Genomic DNA, 21336 nt, shown 5'->3' with positions numbered 1-21336 from the left:
TTGTTTCTTTTCAGAAGAATAAATAATTTAGTAGACTATAATTAATATCAATTCAGTCTTAGAAAAGCGATTAATTTACCGACGTTTTTAAATCGAATCTATCCTTGATATCGACGCGACGATGAATTCGAATTTTCGCGGACAATTGTCGGTAATCTCTCGAGCTTCTCGCCGTCGCCACTAGTAGCGCTCGCGTTGCCGTGTGACGTCAAGGACGGAGTTTGCGCAAACTCGTGCTCGTGCAGCGTAGATCCGTCCGTCAGTGCGTGCGACGGCGGTGCAAGTGTACGAATGTGTACGGATATTACGGATCGCCGCCGGTGGCGTCCAAGTGATAGTCGCGAAAGCGAACGGAGCGGAGCGTGCGTCGTGTTACGTTCGCTACGTCGTGTGTGTGCGCGTCATCCGTGTGTATGTATGACAATGTTAACGTCGCGTGTGTGACCGACGAGTTTACGTCGTGAATCTAATCCCGAATGTGTGCCCGTCGTCGCCGAGAGACGAACGCGAGCCCGAAGAGGAGTCGTTTGCCATCCAGTGTCCATGTAAAATCATTCACTAGAACTGCCAACCCTCTCTCCCGTTCCTCCGTTATATAGTTGGTTAGTTTCGTTCGTGTGTCGTTTCATTAGTGTTGTGGTCCTCCCCCGTTTCTCTCTCTATCTCTCTCTCTTAAAAATCACGCTCCGCGCGCGTTTATCTCTCTCTTTTTTTGCTCTATTTACTCCTTTCTTCTTCTGTCCTCTCTTTTAAGAAAGCATTCGGATGCGCATTTTTTTGGTTATGTTTCCCGTTACATTTCGCACGTAGCCCCGTGTAAACGCGTGCTTTCCTTACGCACGTATGTATGTATGTGTGTGCACTCATCTGGCTGCGAGAGAGATAGAGAAAGGTGGAAAGAAAGAGAGAGAAGCGGAGAGAGAAGACTGTACTGTAAATGACATAGCAGTGCGTGTATGTATAAAGTAAAATGCATAAGTTAAGACTACCTGTCAAGGTCGAATTGCCCAGTGCTTTAACAAGGTATGGTGCGAGACCTAATTTACACAGATACCATTATTATTTATCTCGTATTTTATGACATCGCTTTAACGTAACACGTCGAGTCTCTCTCATGTACATATTAAGTTCCGGATACATTATTCTAGGTGTTGTTACGTAAAATTCATCTCTTATATACTATACATCATCGTCCTCTTTTTGACTCGTATATATCGGTACATTTTTCATAATTGCATCTACCATTATGTTTGATTTCTCAGGATCTCTCGGCGCGAACCTATGGTCTTATTTATATTGTCACATGCGTAGGCAAGTTATTTATACATCTAGATTTGCGTTTCGCACATGAGACCACTCATGTATGTGCCATCTTCCAATGCAAGATGGACATTGCACCGTGCTCTTATTTTTCTGCCGTTATCGTGACGACGCAATTTGTTATTAACGATATGTCGCACATTAATCATATCACGGCGTGTTTATTTTGCACCTAGAATCGTGGAATCCATTGCATTTAAATTTTCCTTTCTTTTTCAGCAATTTTTAAAGTTTTTCCGACACGGAAAGTACCCGTGCTAATGCACATTACATTACATATAATGTATTTGGTATTATTAATACTATTATGTAATTCAACAAAAAATTGCTTTCTTCCAGCAAAAGAAAAAATTATTTGTCGCACTTTTTTTTTACGTTGAATACGATTCCATAAATTTCTCAAATTGTGACGCGATAAAAACTGGAATAATATTTAAAAAATGATTTATGAGAAATGATTATTTTTTTGTTTTTGTTGAACTATGTTATTAATTCATTTTTTACCGAACGAAATAGGCAGTGCAAGATTAATAGAGTACAAGAGCATCAAAATATTAGGTATACTTGAAAAGCTTTAAAAATTTGTTACTATGACAAGAATCTAAATATTTATCGTATTGCGCTCTCGATAAGATTGCACAACAGATTAGCTATAGTATTTTATCACGACAAGCTCTTATTTCACCGATGAACAATTAAATTTCGCGCGTAATTTTTCAAATAATAATCTCGCCTTTTAAGGTTTATTGAATACATTTTGATAACCGCTATCGCTGTCATTACGTATCAATTTACATTCGTAATCCTGATTAGCAAGTCTTATGTTAATTTCGCACAAGCAATACAATCAGTTTTTAGCGGATATCGTGACAGATTGAAATGGATCGCCTGATGTATTGAAAGAATACGAAATTTTTAAAAGATTAATTTAAAAAAATTGTTCTATATTTATATAAAAGTCAAAAATTGTTTTCGTAAAAGTGAAAAAACATTAATTTATATAGTATTATATTATGACGAATGTTAAAAAGTTTATGAAAAGTTTCCCTTTAAATATTATCCGAAATATTTTTTCAGCATAAGCGCTCTCAGAGTCGCGTTCTTTTGATACACACGGTTTGTCGTTCTTTACATGACGAATTTTATAGTTGTACGCAATATTCGAATGCTATCGCGACAATATATTCGTTATCTCTCCTTCAACATGCTATAACATATATCGCTTTAGCAAATATTTAATGAATATACATATTACATTTAGATTTATCATTAAAAATAAAGTTATATATCGCGTAATTGTAAAAGATAGCATGACAAAGTATTTATCGATCATTTCATTATTATGCACGCTCGCGTGAACCATTGCCAATATAATTAATTAAAGATGTCCGCATAATAGTCGTCATATCAAACATTTATTTTTTCCAGCTGATCTGTTGTAGATATCGAAACGAAAATGCGCTTCGAAATAATTTTTCATGTAGTAAGTAATTTAAATTCCGATGTGTAGCTAGTAATAAACGAAAAGAAAGAAATTTTTCAACAATTCGCGAAATTCAGTATCAATGATAATATAATAATTACAAAGAAGTTATTGCAAAAAAATTTATATACATATCCAGAATATTAAAGAATTATTTTGTTCAATCTGGATCTTCGTACAAAGCACAATTTTTAACGTTAAAATGCAGATTACATCCTCGTATTCCGCGATGTTTCAAAGCGCATTCAGTCTCCAGCAGCGAGAAGGCGATAACGATAACTCCTCGTCTGAATGTTCGAGGCGATTAGTCTCTCCTTCCGTTAATTGAGTCTCGCTCTCCTCGACAATTGCTTGACTATTCTTATAGAAAACAGCTTAGCCTTGGATATCATCAATATGCGAGTTATAATATAATCTTTGTATCTCTATGTCTTATTTGTAAAATAATTTTTTTCATTCCATCTAAATGTTCAAAGTATCTAAATATCTTGAAATTTAATCTCAAGAATTTTATTCTTTTTATTTTATTGTATTTCAATTTCTGTGACGGATTATCTTAAATAATAAATTAAATCCTGAAAGGCACTGGTTTTTTTCTGTTCGATTGGTAATTTCGACGAATATGAAAGAATGACGGCATGGAATTGATATCTCGCAAATATCGCAATTTATGACGAGTATTCATTTTAATTTACGCTTCTCGCATAAACACTCCTCAGCGAATTATAGATATCATCTTTTTTAGGATTTTATTACGAAGGTCCTCTACCTTTAAAGGTGTGACCGTGATCGAGGCACGCACGAAAAAGTTTCGACGATCGATCACGTGCCCTTCTAAAGAGCCGTCCGTATAACTAGATCGTCGTCTCGTCTCGCGTGAACCACCTGTATGTTATCGAGTGCGCGCGCACTCGCCAAGTGCACGTGCACGAGAGAAGAAACCGTAAGCGAAATGTAAATAACGGCGGTTATGTTCACATTTAGATCTCTCAAGAGCCAGGTTTAAAACAGGTTTTCTTCGCTTCTTCATACGTTTATATAGAGCATTAAAAAGCGTTCAGAGCTTGGAGGTCAGATAACAGTCGTAAAAAAATGTGCAATCAACAAGAAAAGGCCAGAAAATTAATCTTGTTGGAGATAGAAGCGATTTTTTTAAATTTTAACATGCAGATAGTAATACTTTTGCATAGAACTATGTTTCTCTTTAAATCAATTTCCCTCATTACTTGGCATCTCTATAAGTATTAAAATAAAATTATTGAAAATATGTGAAATATGTGAATTTTTTAGAAGAATATATATTATATCTTATAGTTAGAGAATATTTATTTTAGTATATATCTCACAGGATAGTCATCAGAATATATCAGAATAAAAATATGTTATATGTTATATGTTATGATATATCCAACATATTCTAATATCTTAGAAATGACTTATAAAGTATTCATTCTTTGCAATAATATTATCTCAATACTTGTTATGTGCAAAATGAATAGAAGAATCAGAAAATCTTTGTATAGCGCCACTTTTTTATTTTTCTAGAAAACAAAAAATCGCTTTTAAAAAAACTTCTAAAAAAAGATTAATTCTTCGACCTATATATATCTTAATTAGATATCTCCCATACACTGAATTAGAATACAATTTGCTTTCCAAATCTCTTTTTTAACTCTAAGGACCGATTTCACAACTCGAGTTAACCTGAATTATAATTATTTAATACGTTAAACTGGCTCCTGATTGATCCATTCGCTACGTAAACTCGGGTTAATTGGATTGTGGAACTGGGCCTAATCTAATTCTGTATTTATTATAATCTATTATGCTTAATCTTATTTTTAGCGTTCTTAATTATATATTACATATGTTATCTATTTTTTTTAATTTAAAGACTGCAATGACGTTTATATTAGAATATTGTTATTAGAATATTGAATTTTTTTGTTCGCGATGAATATAAATGAAAGATATTTTTCACCTCGAGTTTCGCTCGATAAATATAGCCATGTAATCATCGGAGGAGGGAGGGTATTTTTTGGCTTAATGCTTGTGAATTAATTCGAATGATTGTGCACGCAATTACCAAACTCTCTAACGCTATTTTTGGAGTAGTGGTCTCATATATAAGGCCTTCAACCAATTTGACCTTCTTTTACTCTCTATCTTGAACGATGAGAACGAATTGATTTTCGTTCACGTTTGTCACGTACATGTTCTGCAACAATACGACATTCCGTCTTTTCTTTGTATTTCCTTTCTTGGCTTTACATTTTACAATTTCAAGATGTTTAATTGTTTATCTCGTTTTCTTAGTTTTTTTTAGGCTTTTCTCGTATATATCTTTTGTATCCTTTTTCTTCTAACATTTTCTTATATAATCTTATGTATCTTTTTTCTTATATAATTTTAGATTCCTTTTTTTCTATTATATCGATCTTATTCTCAAACGGAATCAGTGAAAATATCATTGGTTAAAGTTGTAAAGTGATAAAATTTCACCAAAGATCGGTGAATATTTTATTAATCTTCCGTGAAAATATTCATATTTTTTTCGTTTTATGTCTCAATGTAATTATAGCGATAAAATTTCTTATAGTATTCAAATTCAAATTCAAAATTATATGCATATTATATTTCTTTTATTTTTAAGATGATAAACCTAAAAAATAAATAAAATTTTTGCTCAAGTTTAAATATTTTTAATAAAATATATTAATGAAAGAGAGAATTTATTTCATACATAATATTATATAAAGCAATGTTTGAAATATATCGCTGATTCAGATAGTTGCTCATTTTCCATGAGGTTTCATTGGAATTTTGCAGTGCTATATTTGTAACTGAAACTACATGTTATCACACGTTCAATTCCACTTAAGAGAGGCTGTATTCCTTTCCTGGTATCCCTTGCGGTCAATTTTTTTACAACGTTTCGTGCATGCGTGCATATCAAAGTGTGGAGAATCAATTCGTTCTCTAGAATTTTTAATATTATTGTAAGTGAAAATCTCTAGCAACTTTCCTTTTTATTATTGTCCTTTTTATTATTGTTCCTTTTTATTTTATCCTTCGGCTCCTCTTGTTCTTTCTTTGTTTCGATTGTTCGACTCTGCCTCTCGGACTCTCTGCCGTTCCTCCCTTCCCTTGTTCATCTACGGTTACCGTCGTTTCCCTCTCTCCGGGTAGTCTCCCTCTCCGTCTCTGTATTTCTCTCGGTTTTACTCGTACGATTTTCCGTTCTGTAGTAATTATGTGGCGCGGCAGCATGAAGCCTCTGCAAACGATTTTTTTACTCGACGTGTGAGTAAGAACAGTCGATACCGAACGCTAGTCGCTTTGCTAGTTATTCGCAAATATGTCTGACTAAATCCGTTCTCCATATCTTTATCTCGGATCACGCTTGGATTTTCCTCCAGGTGATATTTGCAATCTCTAATAGTAATATAGTTACATAACGTGACGCTACTTATATGTTTACATTCTGAATGTGCGGTGAAACTCATCGGAAGGTCGACTTCTTTTCTTAACAAATCCGTAATCTCGATAGTGAGGACATAGTTATCGTGTCATCAATGTTTTCATATTCAGTTTCGATATTCGGCTCTCAGGAGGAGAAATTCTTGGATTAGCAGCGAGTTAAGGAGGTTTTTATAAAATTGAATTTTCAAGTAAATAAAAATATTCATATCTCCAACTTGTTAGTAACATAATCGTATATCTATAGTAATTAAATGTGTACCTATATATGTGTGTGGGTGTGTACGCGCGCGCACGAAAATATAATACTTGAAAAAGTCGTAAAACGAAAGTTTATTTCAATATTTTATCGGTCAATTTCTATCGTATGTATCTTATCGAAAGTCTTATTGAAGATTATATTAGTTCAAGTTACTGATAGAATATACACGAGATTCGAATGATACCTATTTATCATTCTCAGAGTTTGATTACGAGCTCGTGGTACTTAGACGGTTAAGAGAAACCGAATCATAAAATAAGCTCATATAACGCACGGATTGTAAACTAGAAATAATCGATTTTTTCAACTACAAATTCTTTAGTGGATCGATCCTTTATTTTCTATCAGTCATTCTTTATCGAATTCTTGAAATTTTTATAGAATTACAAATATTCGAGGTTGTGAAAACTGAATATAAAATTGAATTATCGAGCCTTTGTTTGTCTTCAATAAGCGACTTGTATCCTTGTAATACACGGTCGTATAATTATTTGATGTTTCAGAGCGATATAATCGCTGACCCTAATGAAAGATAGTTATACGGTGAGTTAATGCGTTTACGTATTGGAGCAATTTGACCTTCATTCTGTATGTGCAGATCGTTAGTTTTACGTCAAGATTTGTCATCAATTTCCTCGATAGAAATGTTACTCGTGACGCATTAATCGCGATCCAGTCGATTATGACGACATGCGCTAATCGCGTATCTGTAACACGCACTCACACACACATGCACGTGCATCTTTATATCCTCGCAATTCCTTAGATCGTTTTATGTAACGTGATACAGACGTGATATATTCGACAGAAGCATTAATTTTTTTATCGCGTATTTATATACATACGCGATAAATTGATTAAACTTACAATATGTATAGTTGCCCGTTCAACAGGAGGAAACTTAAACTTGGAGGCCGCATAAATATCCGCTCGGCAAAGCAAGCAAGCCGACGGAAACCATATATATATATATATATATATATATATATATATATATATATATATATTGTGAATTTTTTTTTTGGACTTTCCGATCTTCGCGTCCGCTCTCGTTGAATATAATTATCCGCGTGTATACACGAGCGGTTGTTGTGAACGCGAAAATATCGAATGCTCCAAAATTGTACGATGATTCACTATTAAATTTTGTAGTCGCTAATATGGCCATTTTCATGAGTCAATATAATAAACTTCTATAATTGTATTTTGTTAAGATATTTTTTTCAAAAAAAGAACGAAAATTAGTCATTGATGAATTGTTATATTTTTTTAATCATTAATCATATAGTAGAATCATTAGTTATAAACGTGTGAAATTCTTGAATGTAACTTCTGATGAGTCAGAATGATGGTTGTATAGACATTTGTCCTAAGCTAATCGCATTCTTCGGCATGACTTCGTATTCTCACAGCTTGCACTTTGTTTTTTTCATCCTTTGACATATGACAAATTTTATTTGTTAACTACAGTTTGCTCGATCATTTATTTTTGTAGTTTGAAGCCAATCAGTAGCTTCGGTAGTCGGCTTCATTACACTGAATCAGTTGCAAGAAAAAAAGGAAATGAGTCACACAGTCAGGCGGTTCATCCGATGATGTAATTACATTGGTTTCGACAGGAATTCTCGTGCTCGGAGAGTACAATAAGTCATAAAAAAGAAACCGCCCGCTATAAAATACAATAAAAAATAGGGTAATAAAAGTGTAATTACGCTTGTCTCGAAGAACGAAAAGACGTAATTAAAGCCGTGTCTCATATTTTTTTAAATTACTAATAAAATTTAATGATTAATTATTTGAAGTTATTTAATTTAATAATAATAAATTTTAAAGAGACATTAGATATAAGAACTGACAATCAGCTGTTTATTACACACATTGACATTTCATCAGATCCTGTCTCATAAAACTCTGGTTGAGTCTATTATCTTTCGGGAAAATAACGTCTAATAACGAAGGTGGATGTGAGAAAATATTTACTTTTAATATTTATTTTTCATTATTTCTGACGTTAAAGACACGTTTGAAACTATGAATTTATTTCTTGCGATAATATTAGATGATAGCATCCCTGACATATGTCCAACATGCCAATTTTGCGATTTATACATACATATACAGTAATCACACTTTATGGAAAAATTTTCATTCAGTCAGTCAGTCACGAAAGGAATCGCTTGAGACTTTTTCGCGGAATATATACCAGTAATCGATAACTTTTATAACGCTGATATAAAGGAATCGCGTAATGAATTATTCAACGTGTGAGTCAGAGTCCCATGTATGTAACAGTAAGATTGCAAGAATCTTGTTAATGAGTTTTCTGATATCGCTCGTTAAAGTGTTTCTGAGTGACGGTGATTGAACTCTCGGATCAATTCCCGCTAGTTTCCATGACCCTACGGTCGCGAAAACAATAAACATTTATCTCGAGAGGGTTAAAAATGATATAGATAATCCCTTTCATACATTCAGGAAATTTATCGATTCTACGGCGCAAACTGGGGGGGGGGGGGGAAGGAACTGGAATAAAATCCGATAAGAAGGGATTTAAAAAATGAAATAAAAATTGTGAATTTCTCTTATTTTTCTCATGCAACTTTAATCTTTCATTTGAGCAGTTGTGCGCAATATTGTATTTAAAAATGATAATATTTCCTTGTGTTGAGGCACATATTTACACGTACATATTACGTAAGCCGATTCAATCGACATTAAATTTTATCGATAAAGTTATCTCGCAACAATAATCCAACTCTGATGAATTTTGATTTTTCTCGTGTAAACAAGCGGATTTTTCTTATGTAAACGTGGTATAGCGTCAAAGTTTGCAAAAAAAAAATTTCCAGCATTTTGCAGAGAACTTACAATCAGATGCAATTTTCCATTTTACGCAACGAAAAGATCGCGCAGTTCCGTACAATTATATATTGCGTAGTCGGCGACCTGCGATGGGATAGTAATTTGGAGTAGTTTAATTTAATTTAAGAACATTAAATTAAATAGCATGCGCGATATATATTCGCGGTCGAAACCGAATTTGGCAATCATAAACTGCATCTGCGATCGCTTTTCCGATTGAAGATAAGAGCATCGTAATCGGAAATAAACATCGCTCCATCAGTCATAATTATGTAAATCGCGAGCACTGGATGATTGATTGTTGCGAGACAACGAATTCGATTCGCGGATCATAAATCACATTTCCCTCGTGAAATTAATAACTTTGTGTTTTGCTACTTCACGTTTATTTATTAATTGGGTTATAAATCACATTTTGCTCCTTGATCAATCGGTGTATTTTTATCTTACGTTACCCGCAGACATTGTATGCAAAGTAATCGATAAAGTTTGAAGGTCAGGATTCCACGAGAACGTGTCTTTTAATTTTTCAATAGAAAAGAAAGTAAAAAAAATTTCCCTTGTACAAAACTAATTAGTTTTTTATTTTTAAATGTTTATTTTTATTTCGCTCACTCGTATCATCTGTTGAATAATTCCCTTTAGACAAATGATTTTTATTTGAAGTATCGAAACGTCTTCGACTTGTTATCGGTATATGTATATGATATTTACTCTTTATATGAATCATCAATTTAAATATTTGTAACGAGAGCTAAGTTATACGCAGATTCTTTCGTGAAATTTCTTTCGAGATTAATGATTGCGCTCTCGCGCAATTGTACAAATATGGGAGTGCCTATAAATCTTGATTATTGCTGGCTGACATTTATATCGACAAGTCCACGTATTTTGCATCGTTTTTTTGCAAAGGCTCGTTTATCGTCTCAATAAATTGCGAACGTAATTGGGTAGCGTGTGGCAATTTGACATTGTGACTATCGTCTAATAGTTATGATAACTGCTTGGCTGTCGCAAAGTTTTGCTGCAAACTTCCGTGCTAATGGATTTAGCAAACATTTCTTGAATGTTAGTTGTGTGAATACGTCCACCTGCTACGAAGGTATTCTCTATTGAGTCTTTTACATATTAGAGCAGCATATAAAGATCTTAAAGAAACGAATGTGTGTGGCTTTAAATGAATTTAAGTGAATAATCCGCCTTTAAGAGCCGGTATTAATTTTTTACGTATAATATCGAATATGCAATTAAACGAAATTCAACAGTTGAAGGAAAGTGAGATACAGGCTAAACATTATTCGAATTCAATGGATAAATTTAAAAACGGTTTAAAATGGAGAAGCTTCATACGATATATTTTGTCGACGATTATAATTCTCGTGCATCTAACTTTCGACTTTCTCGTGCAGAAACTTGACGCAAGTTTTTGGTTCAGGTGTGTGTGTGTAATGGAATGACGCTCTTAAGGAGCTTTGTGAATTATTAGAATAAAACAGGGACAAACGGACGGACACATACACACACACACACACACACACACACACACACACGAATGTTGTACTGTAAAGTAGGACTTGTAGATTAGTCTGCGTTGCATTACCCCACAACCCGCATCGTTATGCAAATGAACTGTAGTCGTGTTCTAAGCACCCCTACATATCAACTGGCCTTTTTAAATATATTATGTGATTGCGCATGAAGAGACGTCGAGATTAAATTTACTTGAAAATAACTAAAGGATATATGTATAAAGCTATTTTCATGATGTATTTTCTAATTTTTGATGAAAAATGATTCCGTAATAATAATGATTTCTTCCAATTTATAAGATTTAAAATCTTGCGCGATATTTCGTGAACAAAGAATTTTTAATCATAATCAATTGACGCAATCTGATTTCCGGTACTATATTCTTCTCTCGAGCTCCCTAAAGGCTTGTCCAAGGGAGCTCTTTATTGCACGCATAAACAAGGGTTAATCATTCGACTGCTCTTTTTGACGAGCAGTTCCTGCGCGAGCATCGTCTCTCGTGTCATTCTTTTCGCTTTAATTCATAAAAGCCAAGTCATGACCCACGAAAAATTAATTAGATAACAGCGGCATCCGAATTAATCGTCACAATTTCGAGAGAATCGATTTCCTTTCCAAGAAATTGTCGATCACGAGATCACTGCTCGAAATAATCAAAAGAGTTATCGAGATAAAAAGGTATCATGGCTTATCGATGTTGGCCGAAGAACCACATTCCGACGATCCCACCTTTTGACCTCGTAAAAGCAATATCCGCCTTGGGAATTCGTTTTCTGACAAAAGGTTTTCCGGACGTAACCGCGTTGGGAGTTTCTAGGGACTCGCCCTAGAAACTCGCACCTTTTATGCGAGTCATAAAGAGGATCATGTTGATGGGTGTCCCATTTTTATCGCATTATGAGTAAAAAAATAATTTCTTTTGAAAACGTAAATCGAAAATATAGAATCTTTTTGCTTTTATTCTATATTATACGAAATTTTGTTTCGAGAAAAATAATTTTTGAAAAATTGATAGTATATTTGTAATTGTTTAAACTTGAATATATAATCTTTAATAATATTGTATTATTAGACTATATGTATATAATAATAATACAATATTATTATTTTTTAATAATATTGTATTATTACTATATACATATTAATATATTCATCTTGACAGTAGTTATCAAAATATATCATTTATTGAAAAAGATACAATCTGGATCTTTTATACATAATTTTTTTCAAAATATAACTTAAATTATTTTAATTGATTTATTAAATGAAATATTATATTTTTTTATTCATATATTAATAATTGCTGTGTATGACATAAATTTGTTAGAGCTTAATTTTACAATTTTCTCGAAAATGAAGAAAATTGTATATTTTAATTATATATGTAATTAATTATATTCTTATGAATTATGGAAATTAATAAAATTATATTTGACATCTTCTACTTATTTTTACACAAGAGAAATTATTTTTTCTCGATTGATATTTACGGAACGTATATCTAACAAGATCGTATTACATTTATTTTTTTGAAGAGTGAGACTTTTCTTTAGTTCATATTCGGTTATTTCTATGCCTCGTTTGTCACCGTCGTAGTGTACTGTAACACGAATCATTTGGTGAGCGCTCTCGACGTTCGATGGACTGAATGAGCGCAAACTACCACTTTTCTGCATCGTCGAGCCGTAATTCGTTCAATAAACGCGAATAATGTTTAGCCTTAACGCTTAACGTTAGAATTGCCAGGTGGAGGTACAGCCGTCACCTTTCCCACGAAATCACATATCGCGTTAACCGTAGTCCTTGATGATTAAACATTCATATCACAGATGGACATATCATTCCGATAGGCGTAGAATATAGCTCATAAATTGAAAAGCGTCGTTATATCTCGTACAAATACTACGCATTCTCGTTTGGAGTGTGTCCGATCGCATCTGAAGTGGGAAGTTCGTCGTTGGTGTAGGGAAAAAATCGACATACACCAATAAAAGTGACGAGTATTGCGTAAAAATGTTATTAAGAGAATACAAAAATTTTTGGCATCGCGTTCGAATATATTTTTATTCGCAAGTGAAAGCACAGTGGACGCAGAAAAAATGTACTACGTAAGAGAAAACAAATTTTTTTACCTGAGCGTGACTGGTTGCCCCGGTTGAAATAATTTTATATATTTATACGTTTTATATATTATATATATATATATATATATATATATATATATATATATATATAATTAATAATATATTAAATTATTTTATTTTACTAAATAAAATATATTTTTTTATTCATATATTAATAGTTGTTGCAAAAGTAATATGACGACCCAAAATCTGTGTAAAAGAGAAAGACATACATTTTTTCTTTTTTTGCTTAATTGTCATCTTCTACGTTTCCGGTAAATACCATCGCAGCGCATCCGCTTCCGGTTAACGTGTCCTCGCTGTTTCGCATCACTTTCGCTTCTGTCCGCGGTAGTCAATCGGTTTCGCGACGCGAATTTAAAATCCGCGCGTCCTCTTCCTACTTGTGATAACCTTTTCCCTTTATGCGATAAATGTCTAAAAATATCGTGCTTTACGGGGCGTGACGCGCGGATGGGCGCTCTCCAGATAAATGTGCGCTGATCGAAGAATTGTGTCACGTCTAATATCAGCTGCATCGATGTGACGGGCCTGATCAGTATTTCAATTATGTTAGGAATAAACTTCGATTCTCGAGCGACGAGAAGAGAAGATATCGAGATATAAAGTGGGAATTGAAAATGAAAATACGATAATTTTTTTATACATATCTTGAAAACTTTTCAATCGATCACGTGTTTCTGATAAGAGATGACACCGATGAGCTATTAATAATATAGGAATGATAAATGATCGAACAGTAAAACATTGTTTGATGAGACATGTTTTAAATGCGATTTTAAAGCAGTTTTTTTTATCCTGCGAATTTGCATACAAAAAGCATAGCTTGATCATTCTTTCACGCGATAAAACAACATCAGCTTCGCTACTTCGCTGCCGATGATGTCGGCGAAATGTTTTTTCGATGGCATCCTAGAATATAAGACGCAAATCAAGTCCTTCGATCAGGACAGTTCGATTTCTCTTCTGTGTATATAGGATGGTATTGGATCCCAAGGCCACCAGTTTGCATAACGATTACGGAAGCTTCGATCGACCATTGGGCGCCGGGGAGGGCCACGAGAGGGACGTTGAAGCGGCGGTTGATGGAAGCAGCAGCGGAATGGCACAGTCCAGCGACGTTTATCAACGGCAACCACTGTTGCCCGGTGCGCCGCTGTCCAAGAGCAAGGACAAGTGGTCCTCCGGAGTGGCCTCAGGCTCGGACTACTACGAGGATGACGAGGACGAGAAGAGTATCGAGAGCTTGGGCAGACATCCTAGTATACCGAACGGTTCCGGCAGCGATATCGTCAAGATCGACATACCGGCGCCGCTTCGCGAGGAGCCACGCTTTCCCAAGGAAAAGTGGAAGACGTTTCTCGGTAAGGAAATAAGAGCGTTAGATTGTTTTATTTTTTTTATAAGAAACAATCCTTTCTCTCTCTAAGAACGAAGAGAAGTAAATACGTATATCTTTACCTTAAAAGAAAAAAATATGTATGAAAAATTTAGCCCTGCAATATCAATACGAATGTTTATTAAAGATTGCGAATTCTCATCAAATTCTAGTAGTTTTAGTGATGGTATTTTTTCAAACTTTTGAACAAATTTTTAGTCTACATATAAATATTTTAATTACAAGTGGCAAATATATCCAAATAGAAATCATCTGACAAACAATTAAAAAAAATTATGAATAGCATATGAATATGTTATAAATTATTTTTATATCTCCTAAATTGTCCTCTTTTTTTTTAAAAGCATAATTATGTTATCTAAGATTTATGTTATCTTTTCTAAAATTTAAATTGAACCTAATTCATATCATTTCTGATAGAATGTAATATTTGATTGTTGAGAGATAAATTTATATCAATTTTAATTTTAATTTATTTAGCGAATTAATTAAATTTTTTTCATCTTTTTTTAAATAAGAAGCAAGACTTTCCCCAGAAAGATCTGAGAAAATTGTTTCATGAAAAATCAATTGATTTTTAGAAAATCATCAAATTGATTTCTTTTATTATAATTAATTTACAAGAATAATTTTTATCCGTCTTTGTATTGTAATTTTAATAAATCTTAAAATAAGATTTTGATAAACATAGAGGAAAGGAAAATATATATATAAGTAATTAATGAAAAATAAATTCGATGCAATTATAAATCTCAATGATTTTTTGGTGACGTAATTTTAAATAGATAAGAATTAGTATTTCGATCTCTAAAGATACAAGAGTATGTGCATTCATTAAAATACTAAATAAATTATCTAATCTACTCGAATGTGATTCTCCATCTCTGATCGATTTGCTTATTATCGATTCCCAAGGTTTTACAACATGCATCCGCAGCCTTAAGTAAAATAAACACAAAGATCCTCGCAGACTTATCCAAGATATATGTCGGCTAATTCCGGATCTTAGAAAGCTTCTTCAGGTTCGCTCTCCGTGACGTTCGCTCGCCATGGGATTGCATCGAGATCGAGGTCGTTAGTTGACCTGATATTCGTTCAGTTAACACCAGGCGCTTTCGCGCAGGTTGATCTTGTGGAGAGCCTTCCATCGATCGATTCCCTTTTTCCTCCACGTGGATTTTATCTCGGTGATTCTTCTTGCATCAAAGTTAATCGAAACGAGCAGCTGGACGCACGCGAAATGCACAAAACGGATTTCACGTGTACCGTTACCGAAGATCTGTTACGACGCGGATCATCGTTGCATGACAGAGTCAATTAATACTGGAATTACTCTCAAGCATGTTCAGAGCTTAGAAGAAAAGTCCGAAAAAAATAGCGTGTTTGTTATATTCGAATTAGAATAAGAATAGAATTTCATACATATTTTATCTTATTTTCATTTAAATGATTGGAACCGTAAAGAGAGTTATTGCAAGGTAACTGTCGAAATCATTCAATGAAAATAACAGAAAATTTTTATGAATACACCTTAAATAAAAAAAAAAAAATATATATATATATATATATATATATATATATGAGAAAATGGTTTTAAAAGTTATTTAGATGAAATATGAAATTAAAGCGTTCTAGATAACATAATAATGCTTTTAAAAAGAGAGAATAATTTAAGATATACAAAAATAATTTAGGATATTCATTCACCATTTATATACATTAAAGAAAATAATTTTTTAAATATATTGTTTGTCAGATGTTTTTCTATCTGGAAAAAAAATAATATATACACACTTGCAATTAAAATATTTATATGTAGAATAAATTCGCTAAACATTATGTTAAATAATTTGAAGAAAACTCTTCTTAACTCTTCTTAATTTGAATAACTCTTCTCTTATAAGATAAAGATGGAGATAATTTATATTCTAGATAAAGACAAGATGAAACACTTTTTATCTAAATGATTATCTAGATATTTTTACCTAAGCAAAAAGTATTGATTATAAATTGTTGATTTCAGCGTTTCTCTTTATGGTCGTCAATTTTATATTGACGACGGCTTCCCTCGCAATGGTGCACGAGCGTGTCCCGGACAGGAATTCGTACGGGCCACTTCCCGACGTAGTATTGGACCATGTCGTCGCACAGGACTGGGCGCTCAACGTCTCGGAAATCTTGATCATGATCATGTCCAACTGCGCGATGGTTTTTATAATTTTCCATAAGCATAGGTAAGCGCGATGTAGAAGATGAGCGAACGATTCTTGGTAAAGATTTGACGGTTTTACTGACAATCAAATATTGATTTTTCTGTGCAGATTTATAGTAGTTAGACGTGTATTTCTTTTGATGGGGTTGCTCTACATGATGAGAAGCATTACAATGTTCGTGACGGTCCTACCGATCGCCAGTAAGACTTACTATTGTAGCCCGAAGGCGAACAACACCAGTCCGCTACTCGTGACGAAGAGGGTCCTGCAGCTCATTTCCGGCTTCGGCTTGTCCATCAACGGCAAGCACACTTATTGCGGGGATTACATTTACAGCGGGCACACGGTTGTGCTCGTGCTCAGTTACCTGATCATTAAAGAATGTATGTATCTTCTTTATCGTTAAAGAGATAAAAAAAAGAAGACGCGACGATAAAAACTGACAACTGTTCGTCATTTCAGATTCTCCGAGGAGATGTAAACCGATCCATTGGGGAGCAGGTTTGGCGGTTCTCGTCGGGGTAATTATGGTCTTGGTAGCTCACGGCCACTATACCGTGGATGTACTTATAGCGTACTACGTTACTACAAACTTGTGGTATATTTATCACACGATGGCCAACAACTCGAATCTTAAGGTATGTTCTACTTTCAGATCGCTTCAATTTGAAAATTATCTATTCTACGACGAAAGTATCCGTTTTTCTCGAAACTTAATAATCGATACAATTCCAGTAATGATCAATCTAATGATATTGACGCATGTATATATAATATATTGAATAATATTAATGAATTATAATTAATTGATATGTGCGATTTTAATTATACGCAAAGTAACTATTAATAAGCATGTTTTTGTTGTGATGGTTGCGCATAAGAATAACGAAACCTTTGCAGCAATATGGACCAAACAACTTTTTGGCCCGGCTCTGGTGGTTCTCTATTTTCAAGTATTTCGAGAAGAATGTAGGCGGCACGGTGCCACGACAATATGACTGGCCTCTACCCTGGCCTCGACGGTTTCTTGCCAAGCACCCTAACCGAGATAGTTAATATTTGTCTTGACTTTAGAGGCTGTTAAAAACAAAAGAATTACTTTCACTGTATATATTATATACATATATACATATACATATATACATATACACATATAAATACACATACATGCATATACACATTTAGGCTTATTAAAACATTGAAGGAAAACATTGGCTATAGAAAGATATATCTGAGACATATGATCGTTTCTCAAAAGCGATCATATATTCATATTTGTTAAAGCATAATACTTTATGTCGTTCACTTCTTTATAAAATCGTAAACCAATCGTGAACTCTCAGACATAATATTTTTTTCTCCTTTTTTATCTCTCACATAAAACCATTTTTCACTCTCACTTTCACATAAAACCATCATCCAATCAGTCCAAATTTATTTTTCGCTTGATTTTTATACGATTTATATACAATATAAAGAATAGATAGAGAACGACAGGATGGAGTTTATTATAATAATATCAGGCTCTCCTATCAGGTTCGAATGGAAGAAGATATTCAAGACTAATGCAATACAAATTAATGTGTATTGATTACGTGATACGTTTTTTCAAATAGTCGCACAACAAATCGAAAGTAAAATACGGTAAATAAGTAAACCTAGGACGAACAGATGCGTGTTTTTAGAAAAACTCAAGCGTATAATAAGAAGTATTTATAATCTCCAACAAATCGTTGTATAGTATACAAATAAATGAGAAGACAAAATCTAAATTCTTCCTCCATACGAATCTTTTAGCTACATATTGACATCTCGACTTCCAGTATCTAGACGTCGTTATCCCTGATTTTGCATTCGCGACACGAATTATTCCAATGAAAAACGATCTCGTAAATAAATTTGCCAAACGTATCCAATGTAGGCGATGTATGCGTCCTTATTATTGTTTTACTTTTCCGATTATCCTCGAAATTGTTTTTTTCATACTTTTTGTATCGGAGAAAAATATTTAATATCTCAATATTAGAGGCGATTGTGCAATTTCGTGGGACCAAAACAGGAGCGTTCAATAGTAAAAATGTTAGTTTATATGTAGCATTGACATAAAATAAAATAGTAGTACATCGAGTCGCGAGATGGCATGATCTCCATTATGTTATTCTCTCATTGGCATTGATAAAGACTTTTTTAATAATAATGTCTTGAAAATGTTCCGATTAAATTATGTGATATATTGCCAGAATTTGAACCTGCCATATATATGTATAGATATATATGTATATATAAATTATTGTCGACTTGCGCTCCAAATACACATAGAGTACCGGATTTGGATAAGTTACTTATGAGAATTTCTCGTGATGTTTCTCTTAGACAATTCAAATAATTCTTGGATAATTGAATTTTTAGAGGACACACCTCAATTTTCATTAATCGACATCATGCGAATATATCATGTATAAAGTAATAAAAAAAAATAAAAGGAAGAAAGTATCGAAGCACATGCCGCATTCGTGTTTTCATGGAATAAGATCGTCGTACGCTCATGCATACACACCGAATGTTGTCACATATATATACATATGCGGAGGCGATGCAACACGCGAATCGTGCGAAACGTATAACAGGCAATCTTGCAGAGAGAGGCACTGATGTACAAACAAGATCGATCTTTCGCATAATTCATTCTTCCCTCGTTCTTCTCGCGTCTCATTGTTTCAACGCGATATTCCTTACGCCTCTTGCCCTGCTCTTTCTCTCGTATGAAGAAAGTAAGCGACATTCGTTTGCTATAATTTAGTGTGATGTCGGTGCGAGAATGCTCGCAATTCTTTAAATACTTGGAAAGAAGCGCAAAAATATTGTGAATCTCAGTTAATGGTGTACAAGTAAAGCGGTGACGAGTCCTATGACCGTTAATTTTTCTAGCGTTTGAGAAAAATTTTGTATGTGTGTGTGTGTGCGCGCGTGTTGTAGAAATGCCAGACAATGTTTAATCATAATTTAAATTAAGAGCATGTCTGTTATTCTGTTCGCGTATTGATGAATTCTTTATCGAGTACATGGAACGACTCATCATCATTCTTCATTAAATTTTTCTTGTATATAATTTTTGAAGGAATAATAAAAGTTTGTTTTTATAAGCAGTTTTCTCCGTCGAAACTTACCGTCGAAATTTACATTTTTTGAAGTTCGAAGATGCATTAAACAATTCTACAGAGTTCTGTTCTCTACAGAGTTGATTTTTCATCTTTCAATTACTTCTCGATTGTGGTTGAACGCGATGATTGCGTGCGAAAAATTAGTAGAATGGTAGAAGAATGATAAGAGGAGAGGAATGCGAAAACGCTATTGATAACACATAATACTAACTCTTTTCCGTCTGTGATGATAAGTAAAAGAAAAGAAAGCGAACAGAGATTGCCATCGCGGTCTTAATGTAACATAGTAGCTCGACCGCGGGTCCGCAATTTCGAGAGTGTCCCTTATGGCCACCTGATGTTTCTTCTTAACATTGAAATTATAGATGCGTGTAACTGTTGAACATCTATTTTAATAAAATCAATGTGGTTCTCTTTTACGTAGTAGGACTCTTTAGCTGGGCATTCGCGCAGCAGCAACAGTTTTAACGCGAATAATAATGTCGATAATTTAGGAATATATTTTTGAAATGTGTGCATATAATGTACATAAGCGCACTTGTGTCGATTCGCACACGTGTGTAATAAAATGATAGCGCGCGCTAATCGCGCACGAATGGATACTTTAAGCGGACACGAAAAAAAAAAATATTTAAATATCATAGATTTATATATTTCACATATAGATGAATATGCGTTGCGTGCGTCTATGTAAATAGATAAATACGCGTGTAACGTATATTGTAATTGTCGCCCGTTGTTTGGGACGGATTTACGCTTGATGCGCGGCGAAAGAAACCTCGATGTGTAGAGCTTATTGTTAGATCGGCCCGATGTTTACGAGAAGAATGATATTTTAGATCTGTCGAATGGATAATTTCGTAAAAAAAGGAGAAAAATGCGAGCCAAAGGAATTCTCAAACTGATATGCGTATATACGTATATATATTATAAAAGAATGATATATTTACATACGCACATGATAGGGAAAAGCTTTTGTTTGAAAGGATCTTTCGTTGATGTTTATTAAATAAGAAGTAACTATATATATATATAGTTTATATGATTATATTCTAGTGACACATATGCGCACACGCGCGCGGATATGTGTATACGTGTTTATATGTATATACATACATACATATATATATATATATATATATCTATATTTTTACGTGTAGATATTTTTTAGTAACTTGTTACAATAATCTGATTAGACCAGTTAAGTATATACATATATACATAAAGAAAGATATATGCATTGTAAATAAAAAGTAATAGCTTTTGTCATTGCGTGGAAGCTAATCAAAAAAATTTTGTTACCGTTACAACGACAGATATAGCATTTTCCGATTATTCGTGGAACCAAATTGTCGGCTCCGCAAACTTTTTGAGAAAATCGATTAAAACTATAAAACTTGATTTTCGTTATCGTTATACTGTACATAAATCTTTATAGTTACTCGGCTAAGAAAATGTTGATATTATAAAGAGCAGATTATA

The 21336-nt window shown here is 33.6% G+C and overlaps 1 protein-coding gene across 7 annotated transcripts; it reads left to right on the top strand.

Annotated features, from left to right (window-relative positions):
* Nucleotides 1-254: 254 nt before the first annotated feature.
* On the top strand, nt 255-20548 carry LOC105253937 (phosphatidylcholine:ceramide cholinephosphotransferase 2). 7 transcript variants are annotated; one of them, XM_011262309.3, is made up of 6 exons: nt 255-545; nt 14060-14445; nt 16504-16714; nt 16802-17076; nt 17156-17331; nt 17594-20548. In XM_011262309.3, coding segments are annotated over exons 1-6 (1206 nt in total). In that variant the 5' UTR covers nt 255-543; the 3' UTR covers nt 17750-20548. The 7 variants fall into 7 exon arrangements, with proteins under 7 accessions (XP_011260611.1, XP_019883871.1, XP_011260609.1 ...); XM_020028312.2 differs by having other exon boundaries at nt 255-602; XM_011262307.3 differs by having other exon boundaries at nt 255-1023.
* The last annotated feature ends 788 nt before the right edge of the window (nt 20549-21336 follow it).

The sequence above is a fragment of the Camponotus floridanus genome, unplaced genomic scaffold (assembly GCF_003227725.1).
Source record: "Camponotus floridanus strain SB8 unplaced genomic scaffold, Cflo_v7.5 scaffold21, whole genome shotgun sequence".
In the NCBI taxonomy this organism is placed as follows: Eukaryota; Metazoa; Arthropoda; class Insecta; order Hymenoptera; family Formicidae; genus Camponotus; species Camponotus floridanus.
This window is presented reverse-complemented; position numbering and strand designations above follow the sequence as displayed.

Bases quoted from the DNA above. Each gene is read 5' to 3' on its own strand.
- LOC105253937 (XM_025408491.1), top strand. From the start codon at position 12,951: ATGTTATTAAGAGAATACAAAAATTTTTGGCATCGCGTTCGAATATAT. The intron at 14,446-16,503 runs GTAAGGAAATAA...TGTTGATTTCAG, and splicing joins AAAGTGGAAGACGTTTCTCG to CGTTTCTCTTTATGGTCGTC. The intron at 16,715-16,801 runs GTAAGCGCGATG...TTTTCTGTGCAG, and splicing joins ATAATTTTCCATAAGCATAG to ATTTATAGTAGTTAGACGTG.